The 21,655-nt window shown below is 49.3% G+C and overlaps 1 protein-coding gene across 2 annotated transcripts in view; it reads left to right on the top strand.

Annotated features, from left to right (window-relative positions):
• ak5 (adenylate kinase 5) overlaps window positions 1-21,655 on the top strand; it is a 123,480-nt gene that overhangs the window by 9,819 nt on the left and 92,006 nt on the right. For both annotated transcript variants that reach the window (XM_072510415.1, XM_072510414.1), the window contains exons 2-5: window positions 11,084-11,270; window positions 12,627-12,794; window positions 16,445-16,617; window positions 20,384-20,497. In XM_072510415.1, the coding sequence (XP_072366516.1) occupies window positions 11,084-11,270; window positions 12,627-12,794; window positions 16,445-16,617; window positions 20,384-20,497 (642 nt within the window). The remainder of the gene's footprint in view (window positions 1-11,083; window positions 11,271-12,626; window positions 12,795-16,444; window positions 16,618-20,383; window positions 20,498-21,655) is intronic.

The following is a 21,655-nucleotide window of genomic DNA, read 5'->3' as shown; positions in this document are numbered from 1 at the left end:
TCAACATCATTGTTAGTGTTGCCTTGGCTGTGGTTTGGTTCTGGTGGCGATGGAAGGGGCATGATCCGTGGCATCTCCACAAAGTCATCCTTGGGAACCAGTGGAGGATCCGGCGTGTGCGTACGGTTCAGTTGCGAGTGTGGAAGGCGGCGCAAAGCTCGCTGATTGCGCCTACGCACCAATCCATCCGCCCTGCATGCCAGGAACAAGGTGGAGTCTTTTTTCTTTTTATGTTTGTGGTGGACGGCATCTTGTAGCCAATGGGTCGTTGCCATCGAAGAAGCACCATCACTAATATCATGCAAGGCGATGACTGTGCCAGATGTGGAAGTTGGCCGAGACCGTGCACGCTGGTTCCGGCCACCTGCTGTGCCGGAAGGGCGACTCCGCAGAGAAACGTCGAAGCATGTCGCCTTGGAGAGAGAATTGTTGCTTGCATCAACGTCTGGTGATGGCGCGAATTGGTGTGTCCGTCTTGGACCGCCAGTGCTGGTCGCCACTGCCGACCCAGTGGGTCTGCCACGCGATCCATTCCCTGTCGCCGTGGCATCCGCCGTCACCCTGAGCGTGCCATCACCGAGGCCGCGACACCACCCGTCCGGAGCAAGGTCTGGCGTGCGCGAATCAGAGTCGGCGCTTGGCTGCTCCCCATCTGGAGTCCGGTCTGCCTTCCGTCGATGCTCCCCGTCCGGAGTCCCAACAGGTTCACTGGAGGCAGCCGAGATTCCCTGAAGCTGCACTTCTGGAGTCGGAACATGCAGGAATGCACCGACCAGTGGAGAGGCTCGAGCCATCGAGGGTGGAAGCGGTGCGCCGCCACCGCAGTCGTCAGTGGTCCCACCATGATCGTCGAGTGCCTCGGTACGCACTAGGCGAGGTCTGTCACCTTGCATCTTTTTGCATGGGAAGTGGGATGCTGTCATCACTCGTCTCACATCCCATGGATAGATCCTCATTAGCAGCTTGCTGTTCACTAGGGTTGGGTAAATTGTCAGAGTTTTCATCTGGTGGTGCAAACCATGTCGGTGGACTGTCATTGTCTTGCCGTTGTCCTTCATTTGGGCTTTTCTTCTTTGGAATTTTAAATCTTCCCCCAGACATTGCAGAACCTTGTTTATTACCCCCAAATTCTCCCATATGTATGGTCTCGAATATAGGATCCAATGTTTCTATCGACATTGTACTATTTTCCAAAGAACATTCCGTTTCACTTTTCTTCTCAGGTACCTCATATGTATCTTTGTCTAATGTACATGCCTTAAGGGTCTCTGGGTCTGATTTTGCTGGGACTGGCATGGTCACAGTCTCTCTTTTACTGTTCTCAATTGCCCACATTATACTCCCCATACATAACTGCTTAATCTCTGGGGTTATTATGGTACAATGGATAATCGGGTCGACCTTATCTGCATCTTCACCATTAGTGGAAAGCACACTTGGTTCACTTGAAACTGCTGCGGGTTTTAAATTCGTTATCTGGCTACTCGATGTCGGTGTCCTCAGGATTCTTGCTCCAATGTTCTGCTCATTTATCAGTGGAGTGTGTATAGGTTCAATGCAATTAATGTTCCCCTCAAGGTTTGAAGAGTCATTAATGACTAACTGCTGGTCTCCGAAGTTGGGACTTTGCGGCGTTGTGTTGAAGGGAGACATTTGTCCCTGCTGTAGATATGATTCAGGTTGTGTTATTTCCATTACCTGAGGATCAATGTCTTGTCCATTTTTTCGATCCGTACTAAAACACTGGCAATTCTCAGTCTGCTCCTTGCAAGTTAAACATTCAATTAATTTCTTTAGCAAATCCTCAGCATCCTTCTGTGACCGTGCAGCATTATTAATCTCTGTTCGGCTATAATGATCCTGAAGGTCAGCGCATAAACCTTTTTTCTTCGGGCTTGGAAGAGGCGATTCCTTTGGCTTGTCTTCAGTTGGGCTGGAACAGTCTTCAGCGCTGTGCCCTTCATTGTAGCATGAGAGACCGTCATGGTCATGCTGCTGTGTAGTGGAGCATGGTAGGCTGTTATAGCCTTCTTGCTGTTCACGTGAGCATGGCAGACTTGCATCGTCTGCCGCTGGTTGGTCAGGAGAGGTTGCTAGACCCTCATGGTCTTGTCCCTGCAAGGACCGCACATTGGAGTCTTGCGTTGCTTCTATCGTGGAGGCTGTCCATGAGCTCTCTGTGGAGGCTTGTGACACTGGAGTCACTTCTTGTTCGTGCAAGGACTGCGCTCTGGAGTCTTGCGTTTCTGCAATTGTGGACTGTCCACGAGCTTGCTGTGGAGGCTTGTGACTCTGGAGTCACTTCTGGTTCATGCGAGGACTGCGCTCTGGAGTCTTGCATGTCTTCTTTCGTAGAGTCGGGAACGTTGAGCGGGACATGGACCATGCTCTGTGTGGCAGCAGGGCACTCTCCGTGTGCTTGCACCGCTCCCTGTCTGTTAATGTCAGGCTGCAGCATCATCCGGTACTGATAAGTTGGGACGTCATATCGGCTGGGTTGAAGATCCTCAAATCCGAAAAATGAATCCGCATCTGCGTCGGATTCAATGTGGGGGCCGCCAATGTGCGACACGATAAGGTTCGTCCGAGTCATAGTCGTATAGGACCACGGAGCTATCATTGGGCTCGCGAGGTCCGGAAACACTGTAAAGATCGTCATCAAAGTATTCGAGGTCGGAATCATCGGCTTGTGCGTAGGTAACTGCTTGTCGGAGGCTTCTTCGGAGGTCAAATTCATCTCCTGGGTCAATTTGCGGCAATGTGCTGTCATTCCAGGTGAGGGAAGGTTGTTTTACAGCTTTAACAAATTTTTGTTTTTTTGATTTGGGACGTTTCCCCTTTAAATTGGTGCGGTCTGGGGCCTCTGACATCCTGACGCTCGGTATGTAGCACGTAGGAAGCAACTGCGCATGCTCAGATCGCTGTTCCTTTACCGATGGCCGTTTTCTTGACTGCGCATGCGCAGCATCTCGCGCATGCGCAAACGAAACTTCCGGTTCTGCGCACTGCTCGCGCAACTGCGCTAGCGGGATACCTTTAGCAAGATGGCCGCCGACCTCGACCCAGCCCTCTCTCAGGCCCGGGATTTCGGCCTCTGGGAATTCGGGCTCCGGGATCCCGGCCACGAGGTGAGTACTGCCGCTTTTCTTACCTTTACTTGCCGATTGGATTGCGTTTTCTTCACAGTACTTGGAGAATTTGTCCAGGACTGCCTGGTAATCGTACCTTTGCTGCCTCCTGAAGAACCTGAACCTTGTGAATATTTCTCTTGCCCTTGCACTGGCGATGGTGAGGAGAAATTCAATTTTTTCGCTATCATCCAGGTCTTGGAGTTCAGCTGCCACCAGGAACAATTCGAACACTTGCCGGAATCGCCGCCAGTTTTCGCGGAGATCGCCGTGGCACTGGAGCGGCTGCGGAACCGGGAGCTCTATCATTTTGCCTGGGCACTGCTGGTTGTCTGTGTACACTGAGGTATGCCGGCAGGTATCGATCCACTCCTGTACCATGTGGTGTTGGGTTCTCTGGTGCACAGATGAGCCAACACAGTTGTATGTGGTACAACTCTATTTTATTTTAACTCTTTTATACAGTTCGTTCTGGATACTCTGCACGTGCTGTCTCCCTGAGTGTGTCGTGTAGCAGGTCTGTCCTGGTCCTCGTCTCCAGCTAATACTGCCCACCAGATGTCGTGTTTGTGCTTTTATATCTTTCTGTGATTGGTTGTGGTGGTGTGTGTTCTGATTTGTCTGTTGGTGTGTCTATCATGATGTGTGTGTTTGAATATCATGACAGGGGATTTATGGACCAGATGGGAGGAGTGGACCCATGGAGGTTGGTCAGGCCCCAGGTCAGGGAATTTTCATTATTTTCCCACGTCCATAGAGCCTACTCCCGGATAGATTTTTTTTTGTTCTGAGCAGGGTGCTAATCTCTAAAGTGGAGGGAACGGAGTACTCGGCCATAGCCATCTCAGACCACGCCCCGCACTGGGTGAAGCTGGAGTTGGGGGAGGAGAGGGACCAGCGCCCGTTGTGGCGCCTGAATGTGGGACTGTTCGCGGAGGAGGATGTGTGTGGTTGGGTGCAGGGGTGCATTGAAAGATATTTGGAGGCCAATGACAACGGGGAGGTGCAGATGGGGGTAGTCTGGGAGGCGCTGAAGGCGGTGGTTAGGGGAGAGCTAATCTCCATTAGGGCCCATAGGGAGAAGAGAGAGGGGAGGGAGAGGGAGAGGTTGGTGGGGGAGATTTTAAGGGTGGATAGGAGATATGCAGAGGCCCCCCCGAGGAGGGGCTACTCAGGGAGCGACGGAATCTCCAGACGGAGTTTGACCTGCTGACCACTGGGAAAGCAGAGGCACAGTGGAGGAAAGCGCAGTGGGCGACGTATGGGGAGAAGGCGAGTTGGATGCTGGCACACCAGCTTCGTAAGAGGGAGGCAGCGAGGGAGATAGGTGGAATTAAGGATAGAGGGGGAATACGGTGCGGAGTGCGGTGAGAATAAATGAGGTATTTAGGGACTTTTATGGGGATTTGTACAGATCAGAGCCTCCAGCGGGAGAAGAGGGGATGCGACGATTCTTCGATCAGCTGAGGTTCCCGAGGGTGGAGGAGCAGGAGGTGGCTGGTTTAGGGGCACCAATAGGGCTGGAGGAGCTGGTTAAAGGATTGGGGAGCATGCAGGCGGGGAAGGCCCCGGGGCCGGATGGGTTCCCAGTCGAGTTTTATAGGAAGTACACGGATCTGCTAGGCCTGTTGCTAGTGAGGACTTTCAATAAGGCTAGGGAGGGGGGGACCTTGTCCCCAACAATGTCCGGTGCGCTGATTTCTCTGATCCTGAAGCGGGACAAGGACCCACTGCAGTGTGGGTCGTATAGACCAATCTCGCTCCTTAATGTGGATGCTAAGTTGCTGGCAAAAGTGCTGGCTACGACAATTGAGGACTGTGTCCTGGGGGTAATTCATGAGGACCAGACGGGGTTCGTAAAGGGCAGGCAGCTAAATACTAACGTGCGGAGGCTCCTCAACGTGATTATGATGCCCTCGGTGGAGGGAGAAGCGGAGGTAGTGGCAGCTATGGACGCGGAGAAGGCTTTCGACCGGGTGGAGTGGGAGTATCTTTGGGAAGTGTTGCGGAGGTTTGGGTTCGGGGCGGGGTTTATCGGCTGGGTCAGATTGTTACATAGAGCCCTGGTGGCAAGCGTGGCTACGAATCAGCGGCGGTCGGAGTACTTTCGGCTGTACCAAGGGACGAGGCAGGGGTGCCCCCTGTCCCCCTTGCTGTTTGCACTGGCAATTGAGCCCTTGGCCATGGCACTAAGGGAGCCAGGAAATGCAGGGGACTGGTCCGTGGAGGAGAGGAATATCAGGCGTCGCTATATGCGGACGACCTGTTGCTGTATGTGGCAGACTCAGTGGAGGGGATGGCGGAGGTCATGCGGATCCTAAGGGAGTTTGGGGACTTCTCGGGGTATAAGTTGAATGTAGGGAAAAGTGAGCTCTTTGTGGTGCATCCAGGGGACCAGGGAAGGGGGATAGACGACCTGCCGCTGAAAAGGGCGGAAAGGAGCTTTCGGTACTTAGGGATCCAGGTGGCTGGGGGTTGGGGGGCCCTGCACAAACTAAATTTGACGTGGTTGGTGGAGCAGATGGAGGAGGATTTTAAAAATGGGATGTGCTGCCACTCTCGCTGGGGGGCAGGGTGCAGTCGGTGAAAATGTTGGTCCTCCCGAGGTTTCTATTTGTGTTCCAGTGCCTTCCCATTATGATTCCCAAGGCCTTTTTCAAACGGGTAAGCAGGAGCATCATGGGTTTTGTGTGGGCAAATATGATCCCGAGAGTAAAGAGGGTGTTTCTGGAGTGGGGTAGGGACAGGGGGGGGCTGGCTCTGCCGAATTTGTGCGGATACTATTGGGCAGCCAATGTGGCGATGATCCGTAAGTGGGTAATGGAGGGAGAGGGGGCTGCGTGGAAGAGGTTGGAGATGGCGTCCTGTGTGGGCACGAGCCTGAGGGTGCTGGTGACGGCACCGCTGCCACTCTCGCTGACGAGGTACACCACAAGTCCGGTGGTAGCGGCGACGTTGAAGATCTGTGGGCAGTGGAGATGACACGGGGGCGAGGTGGGAGCCTCGGTTGGGTCCCCAATTCGGGAGAATCATCGGTTCGTCCCGGGAAGGATGGATGGGGGATTTCGGAGCTGGCATCGGGCAGGGATTAGGAGAATAGGGGACCTGTTCATAGATGGGACGTTTGCGAACCTAGGGGCGCTGGAGAAGTTTGGGTTACCCCCGGTGAATGCTTTCAGGTATATGCAAGTGAGGGAGTTTGTGAGGCGGCAGGTGAGGGAATTCCCGCTGCTCCTGGCACAGGGGACCCAGGACAGGGTGATTTTGGGTGTATGGGTTGGAGAGGGCAGGGTCTCGGCGATCTACCAGGAGCTGAAAGAAGAGGAGGAGGCCGCGGTAGAGGAGCTAAAGGGCAAGTGAGAGGAGGAGCTTGGGGAGGAGATAGATGAGGGTCTGTGGGCTGATGCCCTGAGTAGGGTTAATTCATCCTCCTCTTGCGCCAGGCTTAGCCTAATACAATTCAAGGTTGTTCACAGAGCGCATATGACAGGGGCGAGGATGAGTAGGTTCTTTGGGGTGGAGGACAGGTGTGGGAGGTGCTCGGGGAGTCCGCAAATCACGTCCACCTGTTCTGGTCGTGCCCGGCACTGGATGGGTTTTGGAGGGGTCTTGCGAGGACTATGTCCAAGGTGGTGAAAGTCCAGGTCAAGCCGAGTTGGGGGTTGGCATTATTTGGGGTAACGGACGAGCCGGGAGTGCAGGAGGCGAAAGAGGACGGTATCCTGGCCTTTGCGTCCCTGGTAGCCCAGCGGAGGATCTTGTTATTATGGAAGGACGCGAAGCCCCCCCCAGTGTGGAAGCCTGGATAAATGATATGGCAGAGTTCATTGAGCTGGAGAGGATAAAGTTTGCCTTACGAGGGTCTGTGCAGGGGTTCTTCAGGCAGTGGCAACCGTTCCTAGACTATCTCGCGGAGCGTTAGGAGGTCAGCAGCAGCAGCAACCCTAGGAGGGGGGGGGGGGGGGGGGTTCACAGCCGGCAATGTTTCACAAGGCCAGATTCAGAGGAATGGGGAAGAGGGAAAAGTTGTGGGACTGTGTGAGATTCTCGAGGTAGGAAGAAGTGAAACCCTGAAGGCAAGCATGAGAATTTTACACCCAAGATGTTGGGAAGGGGGAAGCTAATGAAGGTCAACAAAGGTGGGAGTGTCAGATTTTAGTGCAGAATGCACCCAAAATAAACCAGGGTATCTGAATAAATCACCCTGAAGGTTTGGAGTTATGACAATAGACTTTGTATGGGGTGGGTTTGGAAACTAGGACTGTACGAAATGGAGAAAGAACAGTGAGGGGAATCCAATGCAAACATAAGAGTGAAAGGGACAATAACGAATGATTGGGATGGACATCTAGCATGCATTCTCATACCTAAATAGTCAACCAAATCCGGGAGAAATGTCCCAAATAAAGTTCCAGAAGAGGATCAGAAACGTCCCCCACCATGGGAATGCCACTGCATTTTCCCTGTTTGAGATGGGTGCCAAGTTGGTCGTAAAACCATTAGTGATAACAGGAGCGTGGATGGCGGAAGTTAGAAATATTTTTACTCAAAGGGTCATAACATGTTTTGAAGGATTTGATACGGTAGACAGAAAGAATTTCCTCTGGCAAGGGAAGTCTAGATCGAAGACTTCAGCTTAAAGCTAGCCCATTCACGGCTGATGCTCCGAACCACTTCTTCACATAAGGGTAGTGGAAATGTTTTTTTCCAAAAAGCTGTCGAGGTTTGGGGGTCAATTGAAAACTACAAAACTGAGATTACCGCAAGTTGCCATTGGTACCCAGTCCATTGCAAAGCTCATCAAGGAAACAAAATCCTTTGGGAGAGAAAGAACCTTGATACAAAGAGAGAGTAGCAGAATGGGATTAGGGTGGCTAGCTCCAGAGGAGACGGTCTCGTGGTGCAGTACGGAATGCCCTGCCTCTGAGCCAGAAGCTTTGGGTTCAAGACCCACTCCAGGACCTGATGGCTGAGAAAGGTGCGTTGTCCCAGCCAAAGCCGTTGAGTATCAACCTGCAAATCGTTCCAACATGCATCATTGGCAGGTGGTAAGAATGCAAGAGATTCCTGGTCAGCCATGTGATGAAAAGCTCTGGACAGTACCACACGCGTGTATGTTGCCAAAGCAACTTGAAACCCTTGGGGGAGTTGGCCGGATGGCTGCTGTGGGTCAGATTTCCGCCAACAGCACAGGGTTTGCTCCCCGTTCTGCCTGGGGTGGATTTGGCACCTGCATCCTTGCCCGATCCGTGGTGGAGGTCATGTCTGCGACAGACTGCCCTGTGGGTAGAGCACTTAAGTCTCAAAGTGAGACTGCTGCAAAGAATGTCAACATTTCTCTAGAAATACCAGCCATCCTGTCTCGCCACCACCTCCGCTGAAGATTATATTAATAGTTTCTGACGAGTATTGTTCTGTGCAACAATCCTGATGGCTTTTCCATAGCTGCTCGGGGAGGTTAGTGAAAGACTGGTGCGGAAATGTCAGGAAAATGTTTCTTGATATGTCACCACTGCTCATGGTGCAGCATGAACTTTACTGCAATCACAAATAGGAAGATGTAGGAGGAGAATTAATGAGAAAAGAGCCAGCAATTGATGTCAGGGACATTCAAAATTCCACTCTGTTCAGTTCCCAATGATGTGGTGTTTAGAAACTTAACAAATAAACCCAAATTCATAAGAAGAGGGGACAAATTTCGAAATTCCGCTTGAAAGTATTCCTATGATTGGTCCATTGTTTGTTTCGTATCTCAAGCATTTCTGTTCCTTGTGGGGAATATGTGGCAAATGTTGGAAAGAGTAAGAAGCTGATTGTCAACATGAAGAACCATGAATACTCCTCCACCATGGTCGACCCTGCGCTGGAGTGAGACGTGAACCCAGAGCGTCTGACTCAGAGGTAGGGGGCACTAGCGACTGAGGCACAAGACTCCCTCACATATTCAAGCTCTTGAAACCTAACTTTGCTGTTGGACAAACATTGCCTCAGCACCCCCCCCCCCCCCCCCCCAATTGTCCCAAAAGGCAAGGCCCCTGGGCGCATCCAGGGAGTGGGAGGGTGGAGCCCGTGATGCTGGTGAAAGTGTATGCCCCAAACTGGGACAATGTGGAGTTTCTGAGGCAGGTTTTGGCAAAGATCCCAGACCTGAACTTGAAGCGGCTGATTATGGAAGTGGGGGGTGGGGGGGGATTTTAATATGGTGCTGGACTACAGTTTTTTGAATGCATTTTTACAGGATGTAGGCAGCCAGCATGTGTTGCCCATCCCTAATTGCCTTTGAGAAGATGGTGGCAAGTTGCCTTCTTGAACTGCTGCAGTCCATGAGGTGTAAATACACCCACAGTGCTGTTAGGGAGGGAGTTCCAGGATTTTCACCCAGCGACAGTGAAGGAACGGTGATGCATTTCCAAGTTAGGATATTGAGTGACTTGGAGGGGACCCTGCAGGTGGTGGGGTTACCGTGTCTATGTGCCCTTTACCTCTCATGTTTCACACCCCATAACAGGGCAAAGCACAGCCTGTCTGTCCGAAAATCCTCTCAGGACAGCACCATCCTGCAGTTTGTTCTTGGAGAGGCATTTCACTCACCTTGAAGTAGTAATAGGCTCTGTGGTTTCACTGTTGCACGGTGCCTGCTTTTATCCCTTTGTACTTGGTTGTTTACATTGAATTTCACACCATATTGAATTTTATAAGCTTTTTTTTTTCCTCCTCCCTCCCCCCTCCCTCCCTCCCTCTCTCCTCCCTCTCTCCCCTCCCTCCCTCCCTCCTCTCTCCCCTCCCTCCCTCCTCTCTCTCCTCCCTCTCCTCCCTCTCCTCCATCCTCCCTCCCTCTTTTTCCTCCCTCCCCATTTTATAAGCTTCTTGATTGACAGCTGAAGGCTATCTCAAAAGTGGTTAGCTTTGTTTATTTTCATAGCACTTAGCGGCCCATTAACTAGCAAGTGCTTCCTCTTTGGAACAGGTGTCCTGTCTGACTGCATTTTTTTCTATAGTGGATTTTTTTCTTACTCTGAAGTGCTTCCTGGGAAGACCAGGTGCTCTGTCTGAGTGCTTTTTCACTGTGGATACTTTTCAACCTCTGATGCCTGAACAGCATGCCTGCACTGGAGGTACTTTTCCACCATAGAAGCAGCAAGCACCACTCTGACATTAAGGTGCAAGGGGACTTTCTACAGCTACTGTTGAATTCTCTGGTTAGATGTGATGACCACGCTGGAGGGCTCGGAGGTCTTTGTAGCCCCTGGGTGGTCAGAGACATGGCTGGACAATGTCCTATAACTGCCCACTGACACCTATAATAATAATAATAATAATCTTTTTATAATCGCAAGTATGAAGTTACTGTGAAAAGCCCCTAGTCGCCACATTCCGGCGCCTGTTCGGGTAAGCTAGCACGGGAATTGAACCCGCGGTTTTTCTAAGATCAGGGCACCCTTTAAAAAGGCCCCCCCCCGATCTCTGAGGGTCCAGCTTTGCTGGCGTCTTCGAGGCCCCACATATCGCATTCATGGCATGAATCACTCCTGGCTCCAAACAAATTAACAAGTGTGGGGGATCGCAGTGGGACTTCACAATAATTTTCCCACCCGAAGTGACGCTGGGTCATTTTTTGGAAGAATTCCGCCCAAGATTTTAGCCAAGAAATACAGGAGGCGGGGAATGTGAAGAAGAACATTTTTTACACAGCGAATGGTTATGATCTGGAACTCTTTGCCTAGCAGGGTAGTGGAAGCAGAGACCATCAATGATTTCAGTAGAAAGCTAAGGGAAATTAACTTGTATGGCTATGGGGGGAATGGGATTGAGAAAGCCAGCATAGACTGGACGGATTGAATGGCTTCCCTCTGTGCCATTGTGATTCTATCATCACAGCTTTGCAGTATTTCCTGACGTACAGCCCAGCATTACATTGGGGAACTCAATGGTATATTCTGTTTCCTTCTATACAGAGTATGCTCACGGGGTTAATGTACTACAGACCGGATAACCCTGTCGAATACTTGGAAACTTGCCTGAAGAAAGTGAAGGAGCTCGGAGGGCCGGAGAGAGTGCGGTGGGACACCTTTGTGGCCCAGGAGAAGAGGATGTTGCCTCCTCTGAACGGTTGCCAGGCCAGGAGACCCTTGTTCAGAAACGGTAAATGATCTGCTCACCCCCCTCCCGGGACAGGAGACTTTCCAAACCAATCTACTCGGGGATTAGTGACTTTTCCAGAGAGGAGGAAGAGGCAGATCGGTAAACTAAATACAACTGGAATCCCATTGGTGTCGGCCATGATGCATTGGGGAGCCTCATATTCCAGTGCAGTGGTGAGGGAGGGCCGCACTCTCGGAGACACTGTTTTTCCGGATAAACTGGAGCCTCACCCGCCTGTTCCAGTTCTTCAGGAGATGTGAATAACACCACATTTATCCACCCCACTTTCTGAAGGGCAGGAAGTGTTCCTTGTGTCAAATTGGGTTATGTGTCTGAGCTACCAGAAGGATGTGGAGGCTTTGGAGAGGGTGCAGAGGAGGTTTACCAGAATGTTGCCTGGTCTGGAGGCTGTTAACTATGCGGGGAGGCTGAATGGACTCTGACTGTTTTCATTAGAAAGACGGAGGTTGAGGGGAGACCTGATAGAGGTCCACAAGATTATGGGGCATGGATAGAGTGGATGGGCAGGCACTCTTTCCCAGGGTGGGTGGGGTCAGTCACCAGAGGGCATAGGTTTAAGGTCCGTGGGACAAAGTTTAGAGGAGGTGTATGAGGAGGTTTTTTTTTTACACAGAGGGTGGTGAGTGCCTGGAACGCGTTGCCAGGGGAGGTTGTGCAGATACATTAACGGCATTCAAAAGGCATCTTGACAAACACATAGATAGGATGGGTATAGAGGGATACGGCACAAGGAAGCTGTGTAGGGGCTGGTTTAGCACACAGGGCTAAATCGCTGGCTTTTAAAGCAGACCAAGGCAGGCCAGCAACATGGTTCAATTCCCATACCAGCCTCCCCGAACAGGCGCCGGAATGTGGCGACTAGGGGCTTTTCACAGTAACTTCATTTGAAGCCTACTCGTGACAATAAGCGATTTTCATTTCATTTCATTTCAGGAAGTGCTGAGGGTTTGGGCCAAGGGTGGTATCATGACCAGTACAGGCTTGGAGGGCCGAAGGGCCTGTTCCCGTGCTGTATTGTTCTTTGTTCGCTTTTGGGGGCTTGAACTTGCAATCCCCTAAATTGGACAAGTGTACATCAAGCAAGCAAAGCTGACAACTGAGAATGAAGCTGCATTAGCAAGGTCAACAAGATTCATCAAAGGAAACAATCAATCACATCAAGAGAGCTTTCTGGACATGAGTTTTCATCTTCACATATAAAATGGTTTGAAAGGAGGTTGGGGAAGAGCAAAGAGGTCTGGTCAGATGGTTGAAAGGATTGTAAAATGTCAAACAGCTGATGAGTTGACTAATAAAGACTGACCTCCATGCCCACCTCTGCTCTTCTTCTTGCAGTTGTGCCCGACAGTGCCAATTTTCCTTATCGGCGCTACCATCGTCTGCCTCCCATTCATCAGTTCTCCATCGAGAGTGATACGGATCTGTCGGAAACCTCCGAGCTGATTGAAGAATACACGGTGTTCGACCCAGTCAAAGCCCGCCCATGGATCATACTGCTCATAGGTAACATTGAGGGTCTATGAGATCACTGGGGTGAAGGTTAAAATGAACAAGAGATTCTTTAATCAAAGCAAAATGCTGCAGATGCTGGAACTGTGAAATAAAAGCAGAAAATGCTGGATAAACCCAGTAGGTCTGGCGGCATCCCTGGAGAGAAAAACAGAGTTAACGTTTCGAGTCCACGTGACCCACAGAATGGTTCTGTCAAAGAATCGCACGCACTCAACATTATCCCCGTTTCTCTATCCACAGATGGTGCCAGACCTGCTGAGTTTATCCGGCATTTTCTGCTTTTATTATCGGAGAATCTCGGTAGTCACTTGGTGGCGTAGATCTTAAGCATTTTGCTGAAAAAAGAGACATGCTATCAATGCTTTTTATCTCACACTCACCAGGATAGACACAAGAAATTAACGACAGTAAAGGGAGGGGGGGGGCAGTTTATATTGAATGAGGTGAGGGTGCTGATTGGTTGGCCAGCTGCCTCTGATTGGTGGAGGCATTGCCATTGAGAGTGCTGCATGGAACAGTTAACTGTCCGTTTTTGTTCAAATTGGGCAGGCCGACTCTGGTCAAGGCATTGTCCTGGGGAATGAAGCAGGGAATAGCTGTCCACCGCCCCCCCCCCCCCCCCCCCCCGCACCCCCCAAAGCTTTTGTGTTTAGCTGAAAAGCGCAATGTGTGGACCTGCTCCTTCTGTCTGCAAAGGCCAGGGCCCTGTATGCAAATGTATGTGACTTCTAGCATGTGTGAGTAAGCCACTCTTTTCCTGTGCAGTCTAAATCGTTGTTCCCCTATTACTGTTGGCAATTTCTCACAAGCTAACCTGATGAGTACAAGACAATAAACTTTGGCAGCATGTCTTTTTTCTTTCAGCAATACCCAGGATAATCTTTTTTGTTGAAATTGTTCTCTGCATTTGATTGCCTATTCCTTTTTGTCCTGAGAGGGGTGTGGTTGGAGGACCATCTTGTCTGTCCGCTGGTGTCGAGTTGATACAACAGAGTGGCTTGCTGGGTCACTTCAGAGGGCAGCCATGTTGGTGTGGAACTGGCCAGACCAGGTAAGGACAGTGAAAGGATGTGATTGACCAATTGGGTTTTTACAACAATCCACCAGCTGCAGGCCCACTTTTATACCCACCCCAGCTTTCTACCTTCAGATTTTCTTTTTGGCGCAATTGAAATTTTCAAATCCCGGGGTGGGATTTGAACTCATGTTCTATGGATCGCTAGGCCAGACCTCGGGATCACTAAAGCGAAATACCGCAGATTCTGGAAATACACAGCAGGCCAGGCAGCACCCGGGGAGAGAGAGAGACAGAGCGAACGGCCTTCCTTCAGAAATGGATAAAGATCGAGATGGGACAAGGGGCATGAAAAGGAGGTGGGCAGGAAGGAAGGAATGAGATTTGTGAAAGAGTGGATGATGAGAGTGGACGTACAGTGGTACAAGGCAAAATGGGATGGCAATGGGACAATCAAACAAAAGGTGGGTCTAGATGAGGTGTACATTGGAAAGACAGCATCATTGGTAGCATCTGCCAAGTTACTGGTTTGTTTACTTAAGCACTGGATCCCAATATCCAAGAGGATCTTGTGGTACGTTTAACCAATTTTGTGCCTCACCTTAGTTTTATTTTTGTTTATTTTCATCATGGAAAGAAACACCCTTCCTTCCTGGCACATCCCTCCAGGTGGAAAAGAGAATTTCGGGCCGGACAACACACTCTGTCCTTTCCCGCGGCTCCCTTCATTGCAGGATCGACAAACAGCAAAACAGAATGAGGAGATGTGTCAAGCGAGCAGCTCACCCGATTTGCTTCACAATACGGTCCGCGTATCCTCCGACCGTGCACATGGGTGACACTTTGCCCCTCCACCTGACCCAAACTGTGTGGCTTCATTGGCCCCACTTCACCTCCTGAGTCACATGATTCTGGGTCACATGGTCCAGCCCAGAACTTGAGCACAAAAATGAAGGTTGCTTCCCAACAGTGCAGGACTGAGGGGAGTGCTGCACTGTCAGAGGTTGCTGTTCTTCAGCTGAGATGTGTAACTGAGGTTACAGTAGGCTGTCTGCCTACTCGGGTGGATGTAAAAAATCTCGTGACATTTTATTTGGAAGACGAGCAGGGGAGTTCTCTCTGACCAGACTAACATTTATCCCACAATTAACATCACTAAAAACAGAGCATCGCTTCATTACCACACGGCTGTGGGTGGGAGCTTGCTGTGAGCAAATTGACTGCCATGTTCTCCACATTACTACAATGAGTTCATTTTAAAAGTACATCATTGACTGTGGAGAACTTTAGGGTATCCAGTTGTTGTGGAAGGCGCTATATTAATGAAAGTCTTTCATATTTTAGGCCTTGTGCTTGGGTGAAGACCTGCTAGTGCAGTGTGGCATTTTTATCCCCACTTCCACCAGAAATGGCATTACCAACTAGTGCCACATTAGGGGTAACTTAGTGGTGTGGCCTCATGCCCAACTGGACTGGGATTGGCCCACCCTTCCCTCACACATGCGTTTATCTTCCAACTTCAATCAGTTTGTGCTCGCAAGGTGATGCCTCATAGAATCATAGAATTTACAGTGCAGAAGGAGGCCATTCGGCCCATTGAGTCAGCCATTGGAAGGAGCACCCTACCCAAGCCCATGCCTCCACCCTATCCCCGTAACTCCACCTAACCTTTTTTTGGACACTGAGGGCGATTTATCATGGCCAATCCACCCAGCCTGCACGTCTTTGGACTGTGGGAGGAAACCGGAGCACCCGGAGGAAACCCACGCAGACACTGGGAGAACGTGCAGACTCCGCACAGACAGTGGCCCAAGCCGGGAATCGAACCTGGGACCACGAGCTGTGAAGCAACTGTGCTAACCGCTATGCTACCGTGCCGCCCTTGAGACCTGAGAAAGCATCTTTGGGTGCAAGGTTCCCGTTTGCCTGACTTAAAAAGTGGCTGGCAGCCAAAGGTATAACTCTGGTGTGTCACCTCAAGGAGATTGCACTCAACCCCGCATTATGGATCTTTTTTTAAAAGTTAAATTTTTACTGAGTTACGGAGAGGTTACTTACTAGGTTGTGAGAGAGTGCTGATTGATTCTTTGTCTTCAGCTCCAAGTCTCGTTGGTCACGGGCTTGGGCCCGACCAACATAGAAAATCTAAACCACGCGTCTGCGGCCCTTTCCCAGCCGGCGCATGCGCTGGGGGCCCCAAGATTTGTCGGGTCTTGGAGATGCCAACCACAGAGCTGAAGACAAAGGTTAGTTTTTGTTTAATTACATGAATTTTGAATCTTTTTACGGCGGCATATTTGGGGGCGATCTTCGCGACACCTCACTGGGGTCAGGGACCGCTGCCATCCATCTCCACCAAATCTCCTTTGCTCCAAGGTGGACAAACCCAGCTTCTCCAACCTAACTCTTCTGGTTAACAATCCCTCATCCCATTGTGGTAAATCTCCCTCTGCGCCCTCAAGGATCCTCACATCCTTCCTAAAGTGCATTGACTAGAACCGGATGCAGTTCTCTAGTCGTGGCTTAGCCGGAACTTTCTGCAGGCTGTGCAAGGTCCTGAGGTTTTGGCAGGCACTACACAAATGCAGGGCTTTCCTTTTCATGTGCCCATCTGTTGCTATTCCAGGTGGTCCAGGCAGTGGGAAGGGGACCCAGAGTCTGAAGATAGCCCAGCATTACGGATTTGAACACATTTCGGTGGGAGAGCTGCTCAGAAAGAAAATGATCCACAATGCAACCTGCAACAGGAAGTGGAGTTTGATTGCCAAAATTATCACCAATGGGGAATTGGCACCACAGGTAACACCCAGATTTAAGGCATTGCTGTATCGGTGACTGTTGCTGCATGGTCATTCTGAAAAACATCCCACAATGGAAAGACAATTCACTTGTAAACAAAACACTGTTATGGGCCAGGGTTTAGAGAACCCCAAAGTGTATCATGGAGTTCACCTGACCCAAAACTTTTAATAGATTGTGGTATGGGGAGCACATGGCCCACTCTACAGGTGTGGGACAGCAGAAATGGAAAAATATTTTTTAAAGCAAAACCATGTTTATTCTATGAACTCAAGTTAACCTTTTTGAAACATTGAGTGAACATCTTAGCAACCATCAATTTAAATACAATCCCCAAAGAATACAACACTAAGTAATGCTTAATAACTGCCCAAACAACATCCAGAAGATTTAAGAAACCCCTTTTAACAGAAGCACATCAGGTTTACATTCACTACTGAGAACATTTATAATTCTGAATTCACCAAATGATCAAGAGATAGTCTTTTGATGGTAGAGAGAACAGCAGTACACCTGCTTGGTCTGGCTTCAGCTCCAACACTGAAAACAAAACTAAAACACACCCTGCAGCAAACGGCCTAAATCGAAAGTAAAAAGCTGACAGACAGCCCAGCTCCACCCACACTCTGACATCACAGATAAATACCCATTTCTTAAAGGTACATTTCTTAAGCACCCATTTCTTAAAGGTACTCTCACATGACAACACAAACTTGCATTTCTGCAGAGCCTTTAATGACTTCAGTGACGTCCCAAAGTCTTTTCAAGCCAATAAAGTACTTTCAAAGTGTATTCACTGTTGGACTGCAGGGAATGAAGTAGCCAATTTGCTAAAGTTGCAGCCGATTTGGAGGATCGGGTGCCGTGGCGGCGAGGGCACTGGAGTAGCAGTCCACAGTTTGAGGCTAAAGCTCTAAGGTCATGGGTTCAAATGCCCCCGTGGCAGATAGTGGAATTTAAATTGTCATGGAGACCCCTCTGGTTCACTCATGTACCTTTTAGGGAAGACCCTCCTCTGGTCTGACCTCCTTGTGGCTCCAGACCCGCAGCAATGCGGTTGACTCCTAACTACCCCTCTAAAACGGCCTAGGGGCAATTAGGGACAGGCAATGGATGCTAGCCTTGCCAATGATGCCCACATGACTCGAAAGAGTAATTATTTAAAAAAACATAGTTAAATCCCACAAACAGACATGTGATCACGATCAGATGTCTTGTTTGTGATAGGAAAAGAATAAATAAGAGCAGGAGTAGACCATTCTGCCCCTCTGGGCCTGTTCTACCACGCAATATGATCATGGCTGATTCTGCCCCAATTCTACTTTCTCCCCCAACATCCGTTGATTCCCTGGGAGACCATAAAGACTGTCTCAGCCCTCCCCTCCCACCCCCACCCCCCAAAACAAAAATCCCACCAGTGAACCTGTCCCGGGAATGAAAACCGAGGTCAATTAGGGATGGGCAGATTGGCGTGGCTTTCCCATCAACACCTTCATCCTGTGATCTGGAGGAGAAAAAGGTCCTGGCTCTCTTTCTCACAATTATTAAAATGAAGGTCCACGTGCATTTGGAATTTCTTCACAGGAATTTTGAGCTCGTTCAGATTTTGTTGGAAAGAATATTTTTCACTTTGAGTCCCCAGAATGGGCCTGATTTCAACTCCGCCAACGTGCCGGTTTTGAGTAAATTTAAAATCAGTAAAAAAAAAAAACGTGCATTCTCGAGACAGGCTCGGAGATAAAAACAAAAATACAGCGGATACTGGAAATAAAAACAAAGTGCGGGAAAAACTCAGCTTCTGAGACTGAATATGTTGAGTCCATCGGACAATTCTTCAGAGTTGAAGATGGGGAGGAATGTGATGGATTTGTATGAGGGGTTGGAGCAGCTCCAGCAAAGTAGAAGGTCAGTGATCGGTCGGAGTTCAGGAGAGATTTGATAAAGATGTCATGGGCACAAGGCACAGGGAGTGTTAATGGTAGTGTTCAAGACTAAAAGAGGGGCTGATAGTGGCATAAAAATAAGATAATAGAACGTGTTAATAGCAGAACAAGAGTCAATGGTCTGTAAGCGAAGTCTTGGAAGCGAGTCGTTTTGCATCAATTTTCCCGGCCGGTTTCGATCAGCAGTTGGGATCGGAGAGGAAGCTTACGGAGCATTTTCCCATCTTGGGCCTTTTTTTTTTTTTTTTTGCGGGGTATTTTTGTCTATCCCAGGAGATGTGGCTGCAAGGGTTTGGGATGTGGAGGTGGTGAGGAAGAGAAGGGTGGGGAGATAGTGAGGGGAAGAAGGAGGGGATGGGGAGGGGGAGAAGGAGAAGGGTGGAGATGTGACGAAATGTACTCCTAGAGGTTCCATCTTCTCACCTGCCCACACATTCCAGCCATGAATTGGCCAACACATCCATCTTGTGACACACTGCCTTCCGACACCAATCGGAAAGCAAAAAGACTCCATTACCCAATTGGATAATGCTTGACTCTGCAAACAGCCTTTATTTCCTCCCCCATTTTCAATATTCCATATCCAGTAAAGTGGATTTCAAGAAAATGACCAAAATAATTATATTTTTTAACATCCCGCTGATTTTTTTTCTCCATGCTTGCACACAGTGTCCGGGAGATTGAGATTCCAACACAATCCTGGAGAGAGACCTCGACATGAGGCTCCAGCTATTGAGTGGTGAGGCTTTTCCTGCCCATCTCCCTCCTTTTCCATCAGCTCCCTCCACTTTGAGTCAACAAATGGCGGGGTTCCCCGGGTTCCCAAGCCCTCCCCCCTTTTTCTCTTTCCCCAAACTTGTGAAAGCAGCCACCCCGTGACCTCTGAGTGACCACGTCAGTCGGTGTTGAATTTGTGTCTGGTTGTGGCCCCGGGCCCAAGCCAGTAGGTAATGGATTAACACTGCACAGATCCTTTTGTTCTTTACAGTCAGGAGAGAGGGAGAGAGAGAAACCAATTGGGTCTGACTCCAGCCACCCTCTGGGTCATTGAATGCCGTCGCTAGCGAGTCTCATCTGTGGCTCAGTGGCAATGTTCTTGCCTCTGTGTCAGTAGGTCGAGGGTTCCAGCCGCATTCTTGATATGTCACACTGGGCTGATGCCCCCGTGCAGTTCGGTGGGATTACTGCAGCTGTGGCTCCATCAGTCTGTTTCGAATGACTGTCAAAGATTCTATGGTGCTCTTTTGCAAATCAGCAGCTAAGTTATTCCTGGCCAAATATTCATCCTTCAGTAATCAAACAATCTAGCCGTCATTGCGCTGCTGTTAGTGGGGTTTTGCTGTGCACCAAGTGGCTGCTGCATTTCCTATAATTGCAACAAAAGTACTACATTGATGGCAAAGCACTTGTTGCGAAAGGCGCTACCTAAATGCAAGTTCATTCTCTTAAATTGGCAGGCCAATAAATACAATTGAAGTGCTAACTCGACATTTTACTATTATCATTTGTATAACACCATGGACGGGATCCACGTCCTCGCCAGCAGCGGGATCCTCCGTCCCGGCAGCCGGCTAACGGGGTTTCTCATTGTGGGCATCCCCCACGGCGTCAGGAAATCCCCGGGCTTGTGTGCGCCGCCGCCGAAAAGGAGGATCCTGCCCACAGAGAATGCAGCCCCATGTGTTTAATGGGGAGCTGCACAGGCCACGATTTCACAAGTGAAGAAACCTGCCTCGTTGTGATATTTACTTTTCCCATTCTTCTGGATAACATGAGCATGTTTTTATGGATCGTCCTCTGACGTGTGTCCCTCCCATTTGAAGGAAACGACCATCACTGAGATCAAACGTCGTTTGATGCAGCTCCCAGATGCTCAAGGATTTGTCATTGATGGATTCCCAAGAGATGTTGCCCAGGTGTTGTCCTTTGAGGACCAGGTATGGAGCTCGTACTATGTTCAGCGTTGCAGGGATCACACCTGAGATCATCGTGTCATGGGGGTGTCCCTTTAAGAAATGTTTTTGTCTTATCACATGGCTTCAGTGATGTCATTGTGTGGGTGGAGCTGGGCTGTGGCCCTGGGTGTTGGTTTTACTTTCGCTTTGGTTTGGGGCTTGTTTTGGTGGCTCTGAGTTTTTTTTTTTGCTTTCGTTTTCACATTTGGCTGCTTTACTCAGAAAGAGAAGTATTTTGGCCTGTTTCTCGGTCTTCAGTATAAAAGCTGTTTCCAGATTACTTGATAACTTAAAAGTGATAACTGTTTCCTGGAAGGAATTCAAACCTGCTGTTTTGGAAGGGAAACAAGAAGTATCCATACCAAGTCTTAAAGATAGTAAGAGTGCCATGCGTTGGGCCACACTTTTGAAAAGGGGTTTCTGGATCTTGTTATTAAATTGGAACAGTTAAAGGGGGGAATTTATTAAGCGTTATACATAGATTACTGTAGCTGTGTGGGTATTTATGTTGGTAGTTGAAAAATGCTTACTGTGTGTGTTTATAAAACTGTTAACTAAATTCATAGAATAAAGCTTGTTTTTGATTAAAAGTGCTTACTTGATTAAAAGTGCTTTTGACTAAAAGTCCCGTACCAGCCTCCCCGAACAGGCGCTGGAATGTGGCGACTAGGGGCTTTTCACAGTAACTTCATTGAAGCCTACTTGTGACAATAAGCGATTTTCTTTCATTTCATTCATTAAGGCCTCTGTTGACTAACACCTGAAAGTTGGCCCTTGTGCTCATCGTAACCAAAATCGATAAACAGTTGTAGGTCAGGTGAACTCCATGATATACTTTGGAGATTTCTAAACTCTGGCCCCATAACAATAGGAACATAAGAAACAGGAGCGCGGCATCAACTACACCTTCTAGCCAACTCCCCATATCCTCGATTCTCTGAGACCAAAAATCTATTGACCTCAGTCTTGACTATACTCAATGATGAAACGTTTACCTCTCTCTCTCTCTCTGTTTGATTTGATTTATTGTCACATGTACCGAAGTACAGTGAAAAGTACTTTTCTGCGGCCGAGGGAACGATCGACAGAGTACGTTGACAAATGGTACATCGGCAAACTGTGATTGGTTACAGTGCGGAA

This window comes from Scyliorhinus torazame, chromosome 7 (assembly GCF_047496885.1).
Source record: "Scyliorhinus torazame isolate Kashiwa2021f chromosome 7, sScyTor2.1, whole genome shotgun sequence".
Classification (NCBI taxonomy): Eukaryota; Metazoa; Chordata; class Chondrichthyes; order Carcharhiniformes; family Scyliorhinidae; genus Scyliorhinus; species Scyliorhinus torazame.
Note: the sequence above shows the minus strand (reverse complement) of the source record. Positions and strands in the feature narration are given on the sequence as shown.